At 36.2% G+C, this 15,679-nt stretch overlaps 1 protein-coding gene across 1 annotated transcript in view; it reads right to left on the reverse strand.

The window, feature by feature from the left end:
- LOC124544728 (protein I'm not dead yet-like) overlaps positions 1-15,679 on the reverse strand; it is a 261,594-nt gene that overhangs the window by 8,317 nt on the left and 237,598 nt on the right. The window contains exon 11 of the mRNA XM_047123378.1: positions 2,679-2,872. Within this exon, the coding sequence (XP_046979334.1) occupies positions 2,679-2,872 (194 nt within the window). The remainder of the gene's footprint in view (positions 1-2,678; positions 2,873-15,679) is intronic.

Here is a 15,679-nt window from a genome sequence, read left to right on the forward strand (position 1 = left end):
GCTGTAGTTTCCCATTGCTTTCAGCCGTTCACAGTACCAGCACAGCAAGACTGTTTTGGTTAATGTTACAAGGCCAGATCAGTCAATCATCCAGACTGTTGTCCCTGCAACTACAGAAAATGCTGCTGCCCTCTTCAGGAACCACATGTTTGTCTGCCCTCTCAACAGATACTCCTCCGTTGTGGTTGCACCAATGGTATGGCTGTCTGTATTGCTGGGGCATGCAAGCCTCCACACCAATGGCAAGGTCCATGGTTCATGAAGGATGGGGATAGGTGGGGGATGGATAAGTTATAGATCTAAAAAAAACGGGAGAGAGAGAAAGACAACTTCTATAAAATATACAAATTTATCCACCTTAAATTTAATGAATTAAAATTAACAGGAAAGCTGCTGCTTTGAAATGAATTAATGAATAAATAAATAAATTAGGCTACTGATTTTTGACTTGTATGAAACAGCTTGTTTTTCACCTCTATTACCAGTTTAACATCTATGTGACAAAATTAATATGCAGATACTTCACCAGTGACAGGGGCTGCCACAGAGAGATAACTCTCTGACTGGCAACAGTAGCCTGGTGTGAAATTATACTGAACTGTGTCACTACTACATGTTACCTTTATTCCATCTCAGGGTAAAATTTACAAATGTTTAGCAGAGAAAAACAGTTATCTAAATATATGTTAACAGAAGCTTGTTTTATTGAATATTGCTACTTATTGTGCAGCTAATACTTATCAGCAGTTACTCTAATCTAAATATCCCATGCAAAAAATAATATTAAGAACTCATGTTAAATAGGGAACACATATTTTGCAGAACATCAGGAAAGTTTAATATTGTTGTCATGTTCTGTAAAGTGAAAAATTCATTTAATGTTGTTTAGGAATTTATGTTCTGGGAAATAAGTGTAAGAGTGCCATACTCTGTCAGGAGGCCTCCACAAGATATGTCTTAACTCAGTATTGTTTTTGCATAATTTTGCATTAAATAGCAGCACTGTCCCAGAAGATAATGTCATACAGGGTGTAGCACAGTAAATTGCTGATTTGGGAATGAAATAAAAAAAATAATGAACACTTAGAAAATTACATTTTTATTTTTGTCATATTGGACAATAATGGATGTTTCTAACTACATGGTTTATTTGAACAGTATATCTGGCAGATGACTACCTTCACAATCGACACACTGCTGCAGTCTTTTTCTGAAGTAATCATGCATTCTTTCAAACATGTCTTCAGCTATTCTTGCAGTTTCAGCCTCAATACTGTTCTGAATGTCTTTCAGGGTGTTGGGACGGTTGTAATACACCTTTGATTTCAGGTAATCCAAAGAAAAAAGTCACATAGGGCTAAGTCCACTGATCATGTGGGCCAGTTGAGATCCCCCATCTGAGAGATAAGCCTTCCAGGAAACATTTGCCTAAAAATTCATAGTTATGCCAGCCGTGTGTGCAGTGGCACTGTCTTATTGAAACCAGGTATGCTGTAATTGCATTGCCTTGAAAGCCGGCTGGAAGAACTGTTGCGGTATGGTTAAGTAATGATACAAATTCACAGTTAGAGCATGATGATTTTCCTGGAAAAAGTAATGGCCAATGATGCCTATTCATGATATAGTGCATCACACAGTGAAGTGGTCTGAGTGGAGGGGTCTCTGGTGAATTTGTCTTGGGTTTGTGCTGCTTCAGTACTGCACATTCTGTTTGTTTACACACCCACTGAGGTGAAAATATGCCTCATCAGGGAAGAACACATTTGTGTCACGGGATATGGTTGTAAGAATGTCTTCACAAGATGTTCTTCATGTTACATAATCCCATACTGACAGAAGCTGGACCAGGCACATTTTATACAGGTGGCTATTCAGTTCATTATGAAGAATCAAGGTTCTCTCCAGAACATCTTGAAATGCCAAGAACAAGTGCATGTTTCCTAGTTGAATGTTTTGGAGATTGCAGTGCTGCCATTCTAACTCGTTTGACATTTTGTGGTATTGTAACGCTTCTCTCAGGTTCTATTCATACAGATGAATCATCACCTGCTGTTCTGAATGCATTTACAAAATTTAAAATTGATTGCATTCAGGAACACATCCGTGAGGGGATACAGCAAATTGCAAATGAAAAGTGTGCTGCACTGCAATGATCAAGTGGGAATTCGAGAAATCCACTTCAACACAAAATGAGCACTCCTCATGTGTCCACTGCATTATTGCAACTGAACAATTGAATACAAACTTCCCGTTGGTCACTATAAACCATGCCCAATCTCCCTCTATTGAACCAACAGTGTCGCCACAACTTGAATTATAGAAAAGCCATTTACTGTGCTCCCCCCCCCCTCCCCCATATAACAACAGTGATTAAAAAATAAAGAAAAGCTAAGACTAAAAAAAATAAAAAATCAGACGTAAGAATCCTGGGAAACAGATCAGGGGCAATGATAGCAAAGCTAGGACAGAATAGGGAGAACGCTATATGATGTGCAACACAGTGATGTAGAAGCCTAGAGAAAATTTGGCAGGTTCTACTACACAGCTTCAAGGGTGCGTTGAAGCAGAATTTATCTCTTGTCAGTACTGAGAGAGTACAGAATTATGTGAATCTAAGAAGCACAAACAATCAATTTTTAATCATATTTAAAAACTGTAAAAAGGTTTTTCTTACTCACCATTTCTGCAAGTACAGGTGTAACAATATTAGCAATTGCAGTATTTGATGAGACTTCTGTGAGAAAAGTTGTGGCTGTGCAAACTATAATGAGAATCACTTCTCGTGGGAGAACTTCAAGTGCAACCAATGTTTCACCAAGTAACTGATTTAGTCCAGATGCCTTAGTGCCAGCTGCCATTGCAAATCCTCCACCTGTTAACAAACACATTATAAAATATTCTCAAAATTTTATGGCTTGTACTTAAAAAACTGGAGGTAAAACAGACACAGTTTCAAGTGCAAAAAGCATGATGAATGCCAAGTATTTACAGTACATGGGGAGTGAGTAGAGGTTTTTGTCTACTGGAATTACTCAAAGAGAAACACACTTCCGACAGACACTATAGCAGGGACAAGTGCCAGGAGACAGTGGTCATATGTGTGGGAGGTGCGCTTGTGAGAATGTGTGTGTTTCCTATGTTGAAAGAAGTATTTTTAAGCTTTTGACAAAAATGTTTTGCAGTGTTTTTCACTGAGCCTGTCTGTGACTCAATGTCTCCACTGGTGGACACTGTAGTCTTTATGCCTCACGTATTGGTCCCAACTATATGAGCTTTTACGAATGGTGGTACCATGAACTATTGCAGTTTGGTTTGTTACAGCACAAAGCTTAAAAATTGGCATGTTAAAGCTGTCAGTACTGTGGTCACAGATAGGCTGATACACAACCAAAACACTAGTAAATTGATTCCAGAAATAAAACTTGTCTGTAGATAGAAAGCTACTGACATACAAAACTATTTCTTCTTTGACTAAGTAGCAGCAGTTAAAAGTTTTCCAGTCTCATTAAACAGTGTAATTTGCAATGTTCAGGAAACACTAGTCAATTCATGTAAGAAATCCTTCCTAATGATGTATTGTTATGAACAACAAACTTTCCAAACATTTTCTTCTTTCTTACACTCAGTTCATATATGGTAAGCCCCAGTGGAAATATATACTGGTCACATGAATTGAAATCTTGTGTAACCCTAATGCCATATTCTAGCATTTTCATGTGAGAAAAGGAATTACACAGAAATAGACTACATTCAACAGTTCAGACAATAATGGAAACATCCAAACAAACACAATTTCTACAGCACTTGGCCGTGTCTAAACAGCTGTTTGGCTGTAACTGATTGCAGAATAAATGTGTCCACTTATTAATAAACATAAGGTTTTCGTATTTCCAGCTAGATGAGCTCATCAAAGGCCTGACATTTCAACAAATGTGTTTCTCAGTTTTTCAATTATTGTGAAAATCAAAATGTTGGGCATTTAAATGAGACCTCTTGGCTGGCAACACAAAAGCATTTTGTAATCTCAATTCATTCCTAGAGAAAATGAGATGAAACATATTGATCATTTCTGAGTAAATTTTGTACCATTTTCATTTGTTTAGCACTTTGTTGCACAAAATGTGATTGCGAAGGAAATACTGCTCACATTTGTTAGTTTAAAACTTGGTAATGTTAGATGATTGACAGAACTCAGCAGTTGCAGATGGATGAGAGGGGGAGGCTTAGTCTTGAAAACGTTAATTTCTAAAAGCTGAATCCCTGTTTTATAATTTTGTCATATTCATTAATCCTTAATGAAATGTATTATTATTATTATTATTTGCCTTCAGCCATGAATGTGAATGTCACAATTTGCTTAAAAATATTTCTGTTGCTTGCTTTAAACATCATCAGTAAGGATGTTATCTGACATGTGACTGTAAATATCCTCAATGCACTGAAGGAGATGCCACAAGAATATTCAAGTCCTGACTTCCACAATATGTCTTTTTGACATAGAAACTTTACCAATTCACATTCCATTACTACCAATATTACTTCTTGTTGAGATTCAAATTTTACTGCCATGTAATGTCTTTTGTGTCTATAGACAATGCTAGGCACATGTTTTCAAGTCAATTTATCTGTCTTCTGGTAAACCTTCCGCTGTCCTTCTTAATTCTGTGTTATTCTCCATGCCGTGAGTTATGAATAAAATTGTCCTGTGATTAAGTGTCATACCTACCTTATCAAACTACATCCCAACAGCTTAGGCGATCAGAAAAATCTAAATTTTTTTATTATAAGGAAACTCAAACTCATAAACTTAGAAGTGTGGAAATTAACAAGTTTGTTTACATGATAAATATGGCACATATGACTACTACACACAGAGTTTGACTAGAAACACTAACACATGATAACTGCAACACATGGAGAATGCAAGTTGAAGTGCTACTCATCACATCCAACACTTGAGGCTATGTATCTGGAGACTTACTGCAATTAGTAGCAGCTAACACATGTGAAGTGTTCTCCGCTGCAGAAGTTACATGCAAAGTATGGCTAGTGGCAGACAAAAAAGCAATGCCACTGTGTTGAAGCAAGTGCAGAACTACACTACCTCACATTATGTATGGCTTAAACCTTAATCAATCTATGCATCCAGAGGACTAATCTACAAAGCAACACTGCTCAAATGCCTCACACTTCACAAAATGCAACCTAATAATGGTGTGGCACAACATGTTACTAAATTCTTTGATGCTGTGGACAAGTTACAAGCAGTGGATGTCAACATAAATGGTGACCTATAGTTAATAATGCTGCTCTACAGTCTTCCAAATAGTTATGACAGTTTCAGATTTTCTACTGAATGCCATGACAATCTACCAGATGTCGAAATGCTGAAAGTAAAAATCTTCGAAGAACACAATGCTAGGATTCAGAAAGACAGTGAAAGTGTGAGTGCCACTGTAGTTATTAAAGTAGTGTAATGTTTTGTGAACAAGTCAAAAAGTGATGTGAGGGACAGCAATAAATCAGAACAAGAAGAAACTAAGTGTTCCAGCTTAAATAATGTCGATGAAGCTCATTGCTGTTTCTCTATGAGTGAGCCTCCTCTGAAGCTTTGTGGCTTCAACATCATTTGGTGCATAGACAGTGGTTGCACATTGTGCTGATATTTTTGAGGGAATATCACACATTTTTTGTTGATCAACACTGCCTTCCTTCATGAACACTGTTCGATGTATGATCTTGTGATAAGAATACTATAGTATTTGATGTAACATTTAGTTAATGAGTTTCTTGATTAATATTCATAAATATAATAGGTTAAAATTAAGTAAAAGATGTACTGTGTGTAGTGTTTTTTGTGTGCTGATGTTCCATGTATTCGAGAATGCTGAAACAATGACAGTGGACTCGCAGCAGCATGGTAAGCAGTTTTGAAAGTTGGTTGCTGTACATGCTGAGCTGACAGACATTCCACGCCAAAGGGTGAAATAGCTGGGCCAGAAGATTCGACTCAGAATAAATTATAACATTGTTAATATGAAAAAGAACTCGTTACTATTGTAATTGTGTTCAGTTCATGTCTGTATTCCATTGAAGGCAGTCACGGAATAGAAATGTATACCATTCTATGTTTGATTGAGAATAAACCATCAATAAAGCAATGGAGAAGATAATTACTGTGAAGAGAAAAAACCTGCTGTTGAAGATTTTTATTTTGGAAAAGTGCTCGCTTGAAATTGGTTATCAAAACTGAATCAGCTAAATAGGAGAGATAAAGGGTTAAACAATATGCAACCAAAAACACTGGAAAATCAGACAACTGCTATGTATTTTTTTTTCCTTTCTTTTTCTTAAAGTTGTGATTAATTTGTTCTCGTGATTGAGAGTGAGGTTTTTTTTTTATTTTTATTTTTATTTTTTATTTTTTTTAAACAGTGGGAAGAGCTTAAGTTAATCTGAAAATTCTTGACAGTTTTTAAAGTTTATTGAATGTTTAATAGTGAAAAGAGAAATATTTTTACTGTTACAGTATGCAAATCAGATATATGCTTAATGCTACTGCACACAAACATCTCTGGTTGTCTTGACATCAGAAACTAACCACAATATATCCGAATATGAAAAGTAGCTTGAAATTGATATTTCCATCACTAATCATTACAAGAGAGTAAAAGCTAATAGTTCTCATTTGCCCTTTTGAAAATACGAACCTGCAAAATATAGAGAATACTTCTTCAGAAGAGACAACATTAAATATCGCCCCATTCAATATAATTGATAACATAGTCAGCCTGATATGGGGATAAATTTCTATGGCCAGTATGTGTCCAGATGTCTGCGTGTCATAAGTGGCGACCAAGATCGCAGGACCTGGCCGGAAGAATATTGGATTATTGATGATGGTATGTGGTAGCAGTATGGCCAAAGAGGACTAGAAATGAAGAAAATATGGGCACAAAAATAAAGTGAAAACAAAATTAACTCACGAACAAACCTTACAATTGAAATTAAGAAGAAATATGATGACAGAGAAGAAAGAAGGGGCAAGAAAGAAGACAAAGACCAAGTAAGAAGACAAAAACACAAGAAAAGAAGAAGAGGCCCTGGGGATAAAGAAAAAATGAGGTTAGTTTCTTACAGGTTCTGGTGATGGTGAGCATAGGTGCCTATGAGCCACCTGACCAATGGCCTAGCAGCATCGTAGAGTTGTCTGCAGAGAAACTGGTATTAGTTGTAGCTGATACATCTGGGAATGTGTAGCAGCCTGCCAGCGCACTGATATGACGCACAGCCATCGCTGGTCTGCTGCCTTTGACAGAGTGTATCACCGCAACGATATCCAACATGATTAAGTGAAAGAAACTCTGTGAGTTTAGTGAACAATAACTAATAGTGTTTTGCATTGGTGATCTCAGTTTGAGTGTTAGGCAGTTTATAACTTCTAGATGACAAGTTAAAGAGTTAACTGTTTAAGTAATTAAATTAAATACATAGAATAAATGTAAAGTCAGGATATAACTAAACAGTTAACCCCTAATATTTATTGTAATTATTCAAAGAGAAGGGAATTCATAATCAGCACTTAATTAATGCAATAAGAAATGGTTGACACATGGGGATCTATGACTGAACGGGCAAGCACTATCATGGAATCTTTGTTTAGCATGGATGTTAAGATTAAAAGTGCCATAGCAAATGCTTTGACAGCCCAGAGGAATGCCATAGATGATAAAATTAAGAATGCTTTGACCCATCATAGTGCTGCCCATAGGGATGCAACAGCCATTCAAAGTGGCACTATGGATGATACGATTAAAGACACTTTGTTTGTAGTTGTGCACTGGAGAATGCTACGACTGATAGAATGAAAGAAGTGTTTAAGAATGAGCTTCAGGAAGTAATGACAGGAATCATAAATTTGGGAACCAAGACAGTGTCTGTGAACAGACAACTAGAGAAACATATTAGTGATTCTAGGAAGGAAAAGGATAATATGCAGACCCAAATAAATCAAACAACTGAAGAGCTTCCTAATTTTAAGATTACTGTCAAACAAGAATGCGATGTCGGTATTGAATAGATTAAATATGATGTAGATAATAAACCCAACCAAGTTGTAGGTCATATAGATGAATCAGTTAATAAATTAAGAAAGGAGAGTGAAGGCTGTTTTAAAAGATTTAGGTATCTATTATCAGGTAGAAAGACCAAAATTTATACAAACCATCATGCACTCACATTCCTAATGAAAAGCAAGTTATTACATCCAAGATTAATGTGCTGGATTTTCTTTTCAGAGGAATTTGATTTTGAAATAAGATATGTAAGGGAAGTGAGAATATTGTTGCAGATGCTATCTCTAGGTTACCCATGGAATCAGAAAGCTTACCTATGTTAGAAGAGAGAGGTTAAGAAATATATATTTATTTTTTTAAATCACAGAGTGCAAAGTGGTATGAAAAGAAGTTAGCTGATACTATTATGGGGGAACAGAACAAAGACAAGTATCTAACAGGATACAAGATCTATTGGAAAAGGATGGTATAACTAAAGAAAAGAAAGACCACTGACTACTGTTCAAGAGGACATCGTATTGGTGCAGCCAAATTGAGGAGAAGAGGTGGTGAATTTGTGTCCCCATGCATGCACTAGATGATCTGGTTACTTATGTGCATGAAAGATACTCTCAGTTTGGTATAAAAAAGTGTCTGCAACATATTAATAAATTCTACTATGAACATGGTATGAGCAGGGTTGTTAGATGCAACATCAGGCACTGCAAAATATGTCAGAAAGCTAAAGATAGAAGTACTCCATGTAAATTTACACTTTACCTGCTAATACCTAAAGGAATGTGGGATCTCACTGGCATTGACTTTTACGGTCCATTAGTGAATGGAAAAGGTGGCATGTCTTATATTTCTGTAGTGTTAGACTGTTGGTCAAAATTTGTAAAAGTATTTCTTTTAAAGTTAGCTACAGCTAAAGAAATAATTTAATGTCTTAAGAATGATTACTCCGTTAAGTATCAGGTACCGAAAAGGTTATTATCTGGTAATAGTAATCAGTTCTGTGGACAATTATGTAAAAAATTCTTCAATAATTATAATGTAAAACACGTGAAAGTTCTGGTGTACCACCCATCCAGTAATCCAGCAGAGAGAATTATGAAATAAATCATATGCCTTTGTAGAATATACTTAACAAAGAACACAGCAAGTGTTCCAAAATGATTGGTGAATTCGAAACCTTACTGAATGAACTACCACATCTTCACACAGGTTTATTACCTTTTGAAATCCTGGGCCAAAAGATTATAGGGGAACCATCATTAGCTAAGTTATTATGGTCCCGAGGACACCAAAAGCAAAAAAACAATTTAGACAAAACCTTATTTCAAGGGCGAAAAGTTGGTTAAAGAGACATAAAGTAAATGTTAAAATACCCAAGTTCCATAAAGAAGATCTAATATTAGTTAAGGCTCAGGGATGTAGTTCAAAACTCAAGAGGAAAATCAGTAATTTTTTTTTAAAGAATCAATGGTCCATGGGAAGTAATTGACAAACCCAAAAACATTGAAACTTAGAGATCCTAAGATAAGAAAGATTAAAGGCTTATACAAAATAGAGCATGTCAGAAAATACAATGTAAATTGGTTAAACACACTGGAAGATACTAACAACTTGACTCTTCTCACTGTCAAAAGGGAGCAAGGAGGTAGACCGGAGTATAAAGTATTTCACTTCAAAAGAAAAAAAGGAGAAAAATAAATTAGAAGCTGGGGAAAAGCTAAGGACACAAGATGTAATAGACCACTCTGTGTAAAACTGCTTGCTAAAATTCCTTAAAGGAAGGACTAACTTAACCCCAGATGTGAAGAATGTTCAGGAAAAGGTATACAAAGTAATCCAGATCACAATTCCACCAAATAATTTAAACTCCTTGGGTATAAGAAATTCCAAATAGCAATTTATATTCTGGTGAGCGTTGGGGTATAAAATAAGAGGTTCTGACTTAAAGGATAATGAATATGAAGGAGTTACTATATTTATAGATTCACTAAACAGTGCTGAAAGAAAGCATATACACTAAGGCATATCCAAAGTATGATAAATGTCCAGGGACAAGTAGCGATCAGTAGGGATAATGAAATTTGTCTCAGAAGATTTAGTTTACTTATGAAAGGTGTGAACAATGAGGATTATTATTTTAATATATAAATAAATGGAAGGATAGTTAGGGATGAGAGGATTTATAGGCATGAGTGGTCAAACCTTAGGATAAAAGTATTGTGGGAGGAGCTTCATCTCAGTGAGTAAGAATAATTGTTTTGCATGCTACTCTCCTTTTCATTGGATAATGATACAGGGATGCCTACTGCTGAGTATGCTACTTCAGGTCACAGTATAGTAAAATAGTGATATAGCAACAGTATCTTAGTTTTAAAAGGAATATAACAAGGGTTAATATAAGTACTATCAATCATGAAAGAAAACCGGAACAATCTAGAATTCATAGCCTTTAGTAGTCTGGTATACAAGTTGCCATACTATAAAATTTTCTGGAAGATGATAGATGCTATTTAGTATGCCTAGAGATAGTAATACAATAAGAAAATAACAGGATTTTTATGGATCAAAGTATAGGTGAGATTATTTTATAATCAATACAGCCTTAGAAGGTTAGATATTGTGAGTAATTACAAATGCTTCACTGCTGCATCACTTGAGAAATGAAGCACTGATCTCAACTAAAGAAAGAAAATATAAGATTATTAGCTGATAAGATATTGCAGTGACTGTAAACTTAAAAACTCAAACACATGAAACTGTCAGTACTGATAAACTGGTTAGACAAAGACAATTAGATGCCTACAAAAAATTTAAAAAAAGATTCATAAATAATGGTACACAACATATACGTAGAAACTTAATGCACTCTTTATTTAAGGGGAGCAAATTACAATTGTTAATATAGTAAGGGGACGTTTGAATTAATACTGGAAAGATGGAATTGTTGGACACAGAAAGGCTATTGAATGTATTAATCATGCAAACAAAGTTGACACTTGGCGTGCTGGCTGATGGGAGCAGCTGTAAATGGGAAATGCCTTTGCAGTCGCATCCATCAGCCACCATGCCAAGCGTTAATTTGTTTGCGTGTACAATATAGTACTACACCGAAAATGTACAATAATGATGATGCTAAAGCACTCATTGTGTATTAGTGAAAACTGAATTATGATGCAATCATATATCAAACCACTAGAAGGTGTTGGGGGGGGGGGGGGGGGGGGGGGGTTATGTGCTGATATTCTTGAGTGAATATTGCACATTTTTTGCTGATCAGCACTGCCTTTCTTCAAGAACACTTTTACAAGTATGATCTTTCAGTAAGAATACTGCAATATATGAAGTGGCATGTAGTCAATGAGTTTCGTGGTTAATATTCATACATGTAATAAGTTAAAATTATGTAAAATATGTACTGTGTGTAGTGTTTTTGTGTTCTTATGTTCTATGTGTTTGAGGACACTGAAACAACGATGGTGGACTTGCAGCAGCATGGTAATGGCAACTTTGGATGTTGGTCACTGTACGCGCTGAGCTGACAACCGTGCCATGTCAGAGGATGAAGTCACTGGGCCAGCAGATTCGACATAGAATAAATTATAACATTGTCAATACGAAAAAGAACTTGTTACTACTGTAATTTTGTTCAGTTCATGTCTGTATTCCATTGAAGTCAGACACTGGATGGAAATGAATACCATACTATGTGTGATTGTGAAGAATTATCAGTAAACCAATGGAGAAGAAAATTATAGAGAAAAGAAAAAAAAGCTGCTGGTGAACATTTTTGTTTTGGAAGTGTGTTTGCTTGAATCTGGTTATCAAAACTGAATCAAGATCCTAATCAGCTAAAAGGTTAGGTAAAGGGTTATATAATATGCAATCAAGACACATTGGAAAATCATATGACTGCTCAGGTTTTTTTTTTTGCATAATGATGTGATTAACTTGTTCTCATGATTGTGAATGAGTATTTTTTAAACAGTGGGGATAGTTGAAGTTAATATGAGAATTATTGACAGTTTTTAAAGTTTATTGAAAGTTTAATAGTGAAAAGTGAAATATTTTGACAGATGCATTACGTGAATCAGAATTGTGCTTACACTGTTGGGCACTTTATTGTTTAGTAATACTTGCAAGCATCTCTGGTTGTTTTGACAACAGATACTAACTGCAATATATCCAAATATGAAAAGTAGCTTGAAATTTATATTTCCAACATGAATCTTTATAAGGGAGTACAAGCTATTAGTGCTCGTTTGTGCTTTTTGAAAATATGAACAAGCAAAATATCGAGATAGATTGCTACTTACTGTAAAGAAGACACGACAAGCTGCAGACAGGTACAATTAAAAGACATTCACATGTAGTACACACACACACACACACACACACACACACACACACACACACACACAAAAAAAAAGCAAGCACACCTTATGCACACACGACCACCAACTCCAGCATCTCGGGCCGGACTGTAAGGTGTGCCTGATTTTTTTTTTCTTTTGTGTGTGTGTGTGTGTGTGTGTGTGTCTTTCTTTACTGATGAATGCTGTGGTTGAAGGCTACATATGAGTGCCTTTTAATCGTGCCTGCCTGCAATTTGACGTGTCTTCTTTATGGTAAGTAGAAATCTGTCTATTCCTACATTGTTGATATCCCTACCTGGAGTTTCCATTGTTTGAAATATAGAGAATAATCCTTCAGAAGAGTTGACATTAAATATCGGCCCATTCAATGTAACTGATAGCGTGGTTGGGCTGATATGTGAATACATTTTGTGGCCAGTACATGTTCAGGTGTCCACATGTCATAACATCACACATGTTGAATGATCCAATAGTGTTCACACACATGACAGAAATGCAATATAATGTATTGCTTGCAGACGACAATGCTGTATAAGTAACCGCTAAAGATGACAAATACATCACAACAACAGCCAGTGGCACCAACTCCAAAATGCTGAAAAATATTTTAGATGTGCCAAAAGTCAGACCCAATCTCATTTCAGTGGCAAAGGTTGTGGACAATAGCCACACAGTGACATTTGAAAAATCTCATGTAATCATACAAGATAGTAATGGTGAAATCAAAATGATTGCAGACAGAGCTGGTAACTTGTTTTATTTACAAGAAAATTGCCCGAACGTGTGTGACCTTGCCAAATTGAAAGTTATGAGAACTCGTATGCAAACCCTGCATGCTCGATTAGGGCACTTGAACCAGTTAGGTATCATCAAAATGCTCATAAACGAATGTGACAGGTCTGAAATTCAGTGAGCTGATCTCGCTGGAATTGTCTCTGATGTATAAGGGCCAATGAGAGAAACATTTCAAGGTGGAGTGAAACTTTTGTGATCTTTGTAGATGATTCCAGCAGAAGGTGTCAAGCCTATTTCTTTCAGCATAAAGGAGAAGTCGTCAACAAATCTGTTGAATTCAAAAACCTAGTTGAAAATCACACTGGTCTTAAATTTAAATCCTTGTATTCACACAACAGTATGGGGTACTGCAACAGAAGAATTGCAGGAATACAGTGATGTCTCCATACCAAGTGTAGCAGAATGGTGTTGGTCAAAGTGGCTCATTGATGCTGTTTGACTTATAATTACTGACACCATTTTGGGCCAAAGCCATCAACATCACTAACTACATCCAAAATTGTTCCTTAATTCATAACCTACAAGGTAGGTACTACCTGCTTTTCTTTTCAACATACCTCTTACTCTTCCTTTAGGCATATGACAATATAAACCAAATGCAGTGAAAATATTTATTTCTATAATATTCTACTTCTAGGAAACTTGTTTTTCAGAAACATTAATGTGAAAACCGGGACTGTCCTGCCAAAACCAGGATTTATGGTCCTTCTACATTAATTAATGTGCAAATTTATTTTGGTTACTGTTTCAAACATTAGTAAGTAAAATAATTTCCAAAAACAGGGTTCATCATCCTATAATTTCTTTTTGTATATGGATAACAATTAAAAGCAAAAATAGAAGATATTCATTTAATTAGTACCCATGTTTTCTTTTATACATTCAGTCAGGCATGCAATTGAGAACATGTGGAAATGAAAAATTTTGAGTTTTATTTGAACAGTTAGGCAGAACTTTGTGTAAGAACAATGAAAATTCCTAAATGGAATAATATGTAAAATAAAGGCAATCACCTATAATTGACTGATGTGTGGTGCATAGAAACAATCAACAGAATGCAGTATTTACACTAGCTTCCAGATTCTTGCTCTTGCTCTTGCTCTCTCTCTCTCTCTCTCTCTCTCTCTCTCTCTCTCTCTCTCTCTCTCTCTAGAAAAAGTACACACATTCACATTCATGCACACAACAACAGGGATATCCAAATGCTCACACTTGTAGGCATGTTGAGACTGGCTGTTCATTGTCGATTATCGAGGGCAGTTGCCTCAGTAGATGGAGGCGGGCAAGGGATAGACAAGGATGCACAAAGTGAGAAAGGAGTAGCAGGATTGTATGAGGCAGGTCTTTTGACAGATGTATCAGCGGCTGCACGACAAAATGAAAGGCGATCAGAGAGTAGAGCAGACAAGAGATAGAGTGTGAGGAGAGGGGGGAGGAGAAAGGAAGGGAAAAAACATGAAGGGGGGGGGGGGGGGGAATAGCAAGTGAAAGAGAAAGGGAGAGTGGTGGGCAAAGGGATGGGGAGTGGGGGGGGAGAGGGAGCATATGCATGCACTGAGGGGGAGGGGGGGGGGGAGTTGTAGGAGAAGGCAGTACATGGTCTGTACAGGGAAAGAAACGTGGGGATAGAAGGGAAAAGGTAAGGTGATGCAGTAGGAAACAGTGTACTTCCATATGTTTCTACGTGCCACATACCTGTCATCTTTAGGCGAGTGTTTGAATTCTCTTTATTTTATGTATTAGGCAGGACTTTATTATTCAGTTCTTAGTTAACACTTTGCAGATTGTCATTATGTAATTAATTTCAATAACAACATTTTTGTTTAAAAATAATTAAAAACAGATACTGTAACCAAGATGGTGCATAACATTTCTGTATGACTAATGACTATTTGAATTAATACAATATTGCAGTGCTTGTGCTGTTAAGAAGAATGGTGCAATGTTTCTTCAGACATGCATGCATATCCAAAGGAACACTGAATCTTTCTTAACAACTCAGGCACTGCAGTATCATACTTATACGCCAATACTAGGCAGTGACTTTCAATTGAAATGTTCTCTCCTATATGGGAATTACATAATGTGTGTAGAAGTAAGGTTGTGGTGCAGAAATGATGACATATGGAAGTTTGAGTCTGGTCATGAGTCATGCACAGACAGCCAAAGCAGTTAAGGTGATTGCTTGCGTGAAGTGGGAAACATGGGTTGAAATCCCAGTCTGACACTAATTTTCATTGGCATCATTCCCTTATACAACTGATGGTTGGTCATGTTCACAACTCTGAATACATTTCATATATTTGAATTAACTTGAACAGACCTTATTAGAAAGTTCTCATTGTCTTCTATTATGCAAACATCTTAGTTTGTCAGAAAACTTATTCACTCAAAAGTTACTGACATTCAAAATTTTCATGGTCAGATATTTCTAATCCA

The sequence above is a fragment of the Schistocerca americana genome, chromosome 8 (genome assembly GCF_021461395.2).
Source record: "Schistocerca americana isolate TAMUIC-IGC-003095 chromosome 8, iqSchAmer2.1, whole genome shotgun sequence".
Classification (NCBI taxonomy): domain Eukaryota; kingdom Metazoa; phylum Arthropoda; class Insecta; order Orthoptera; family Acrididae; genus Schistocerca; species Schistocerca americana.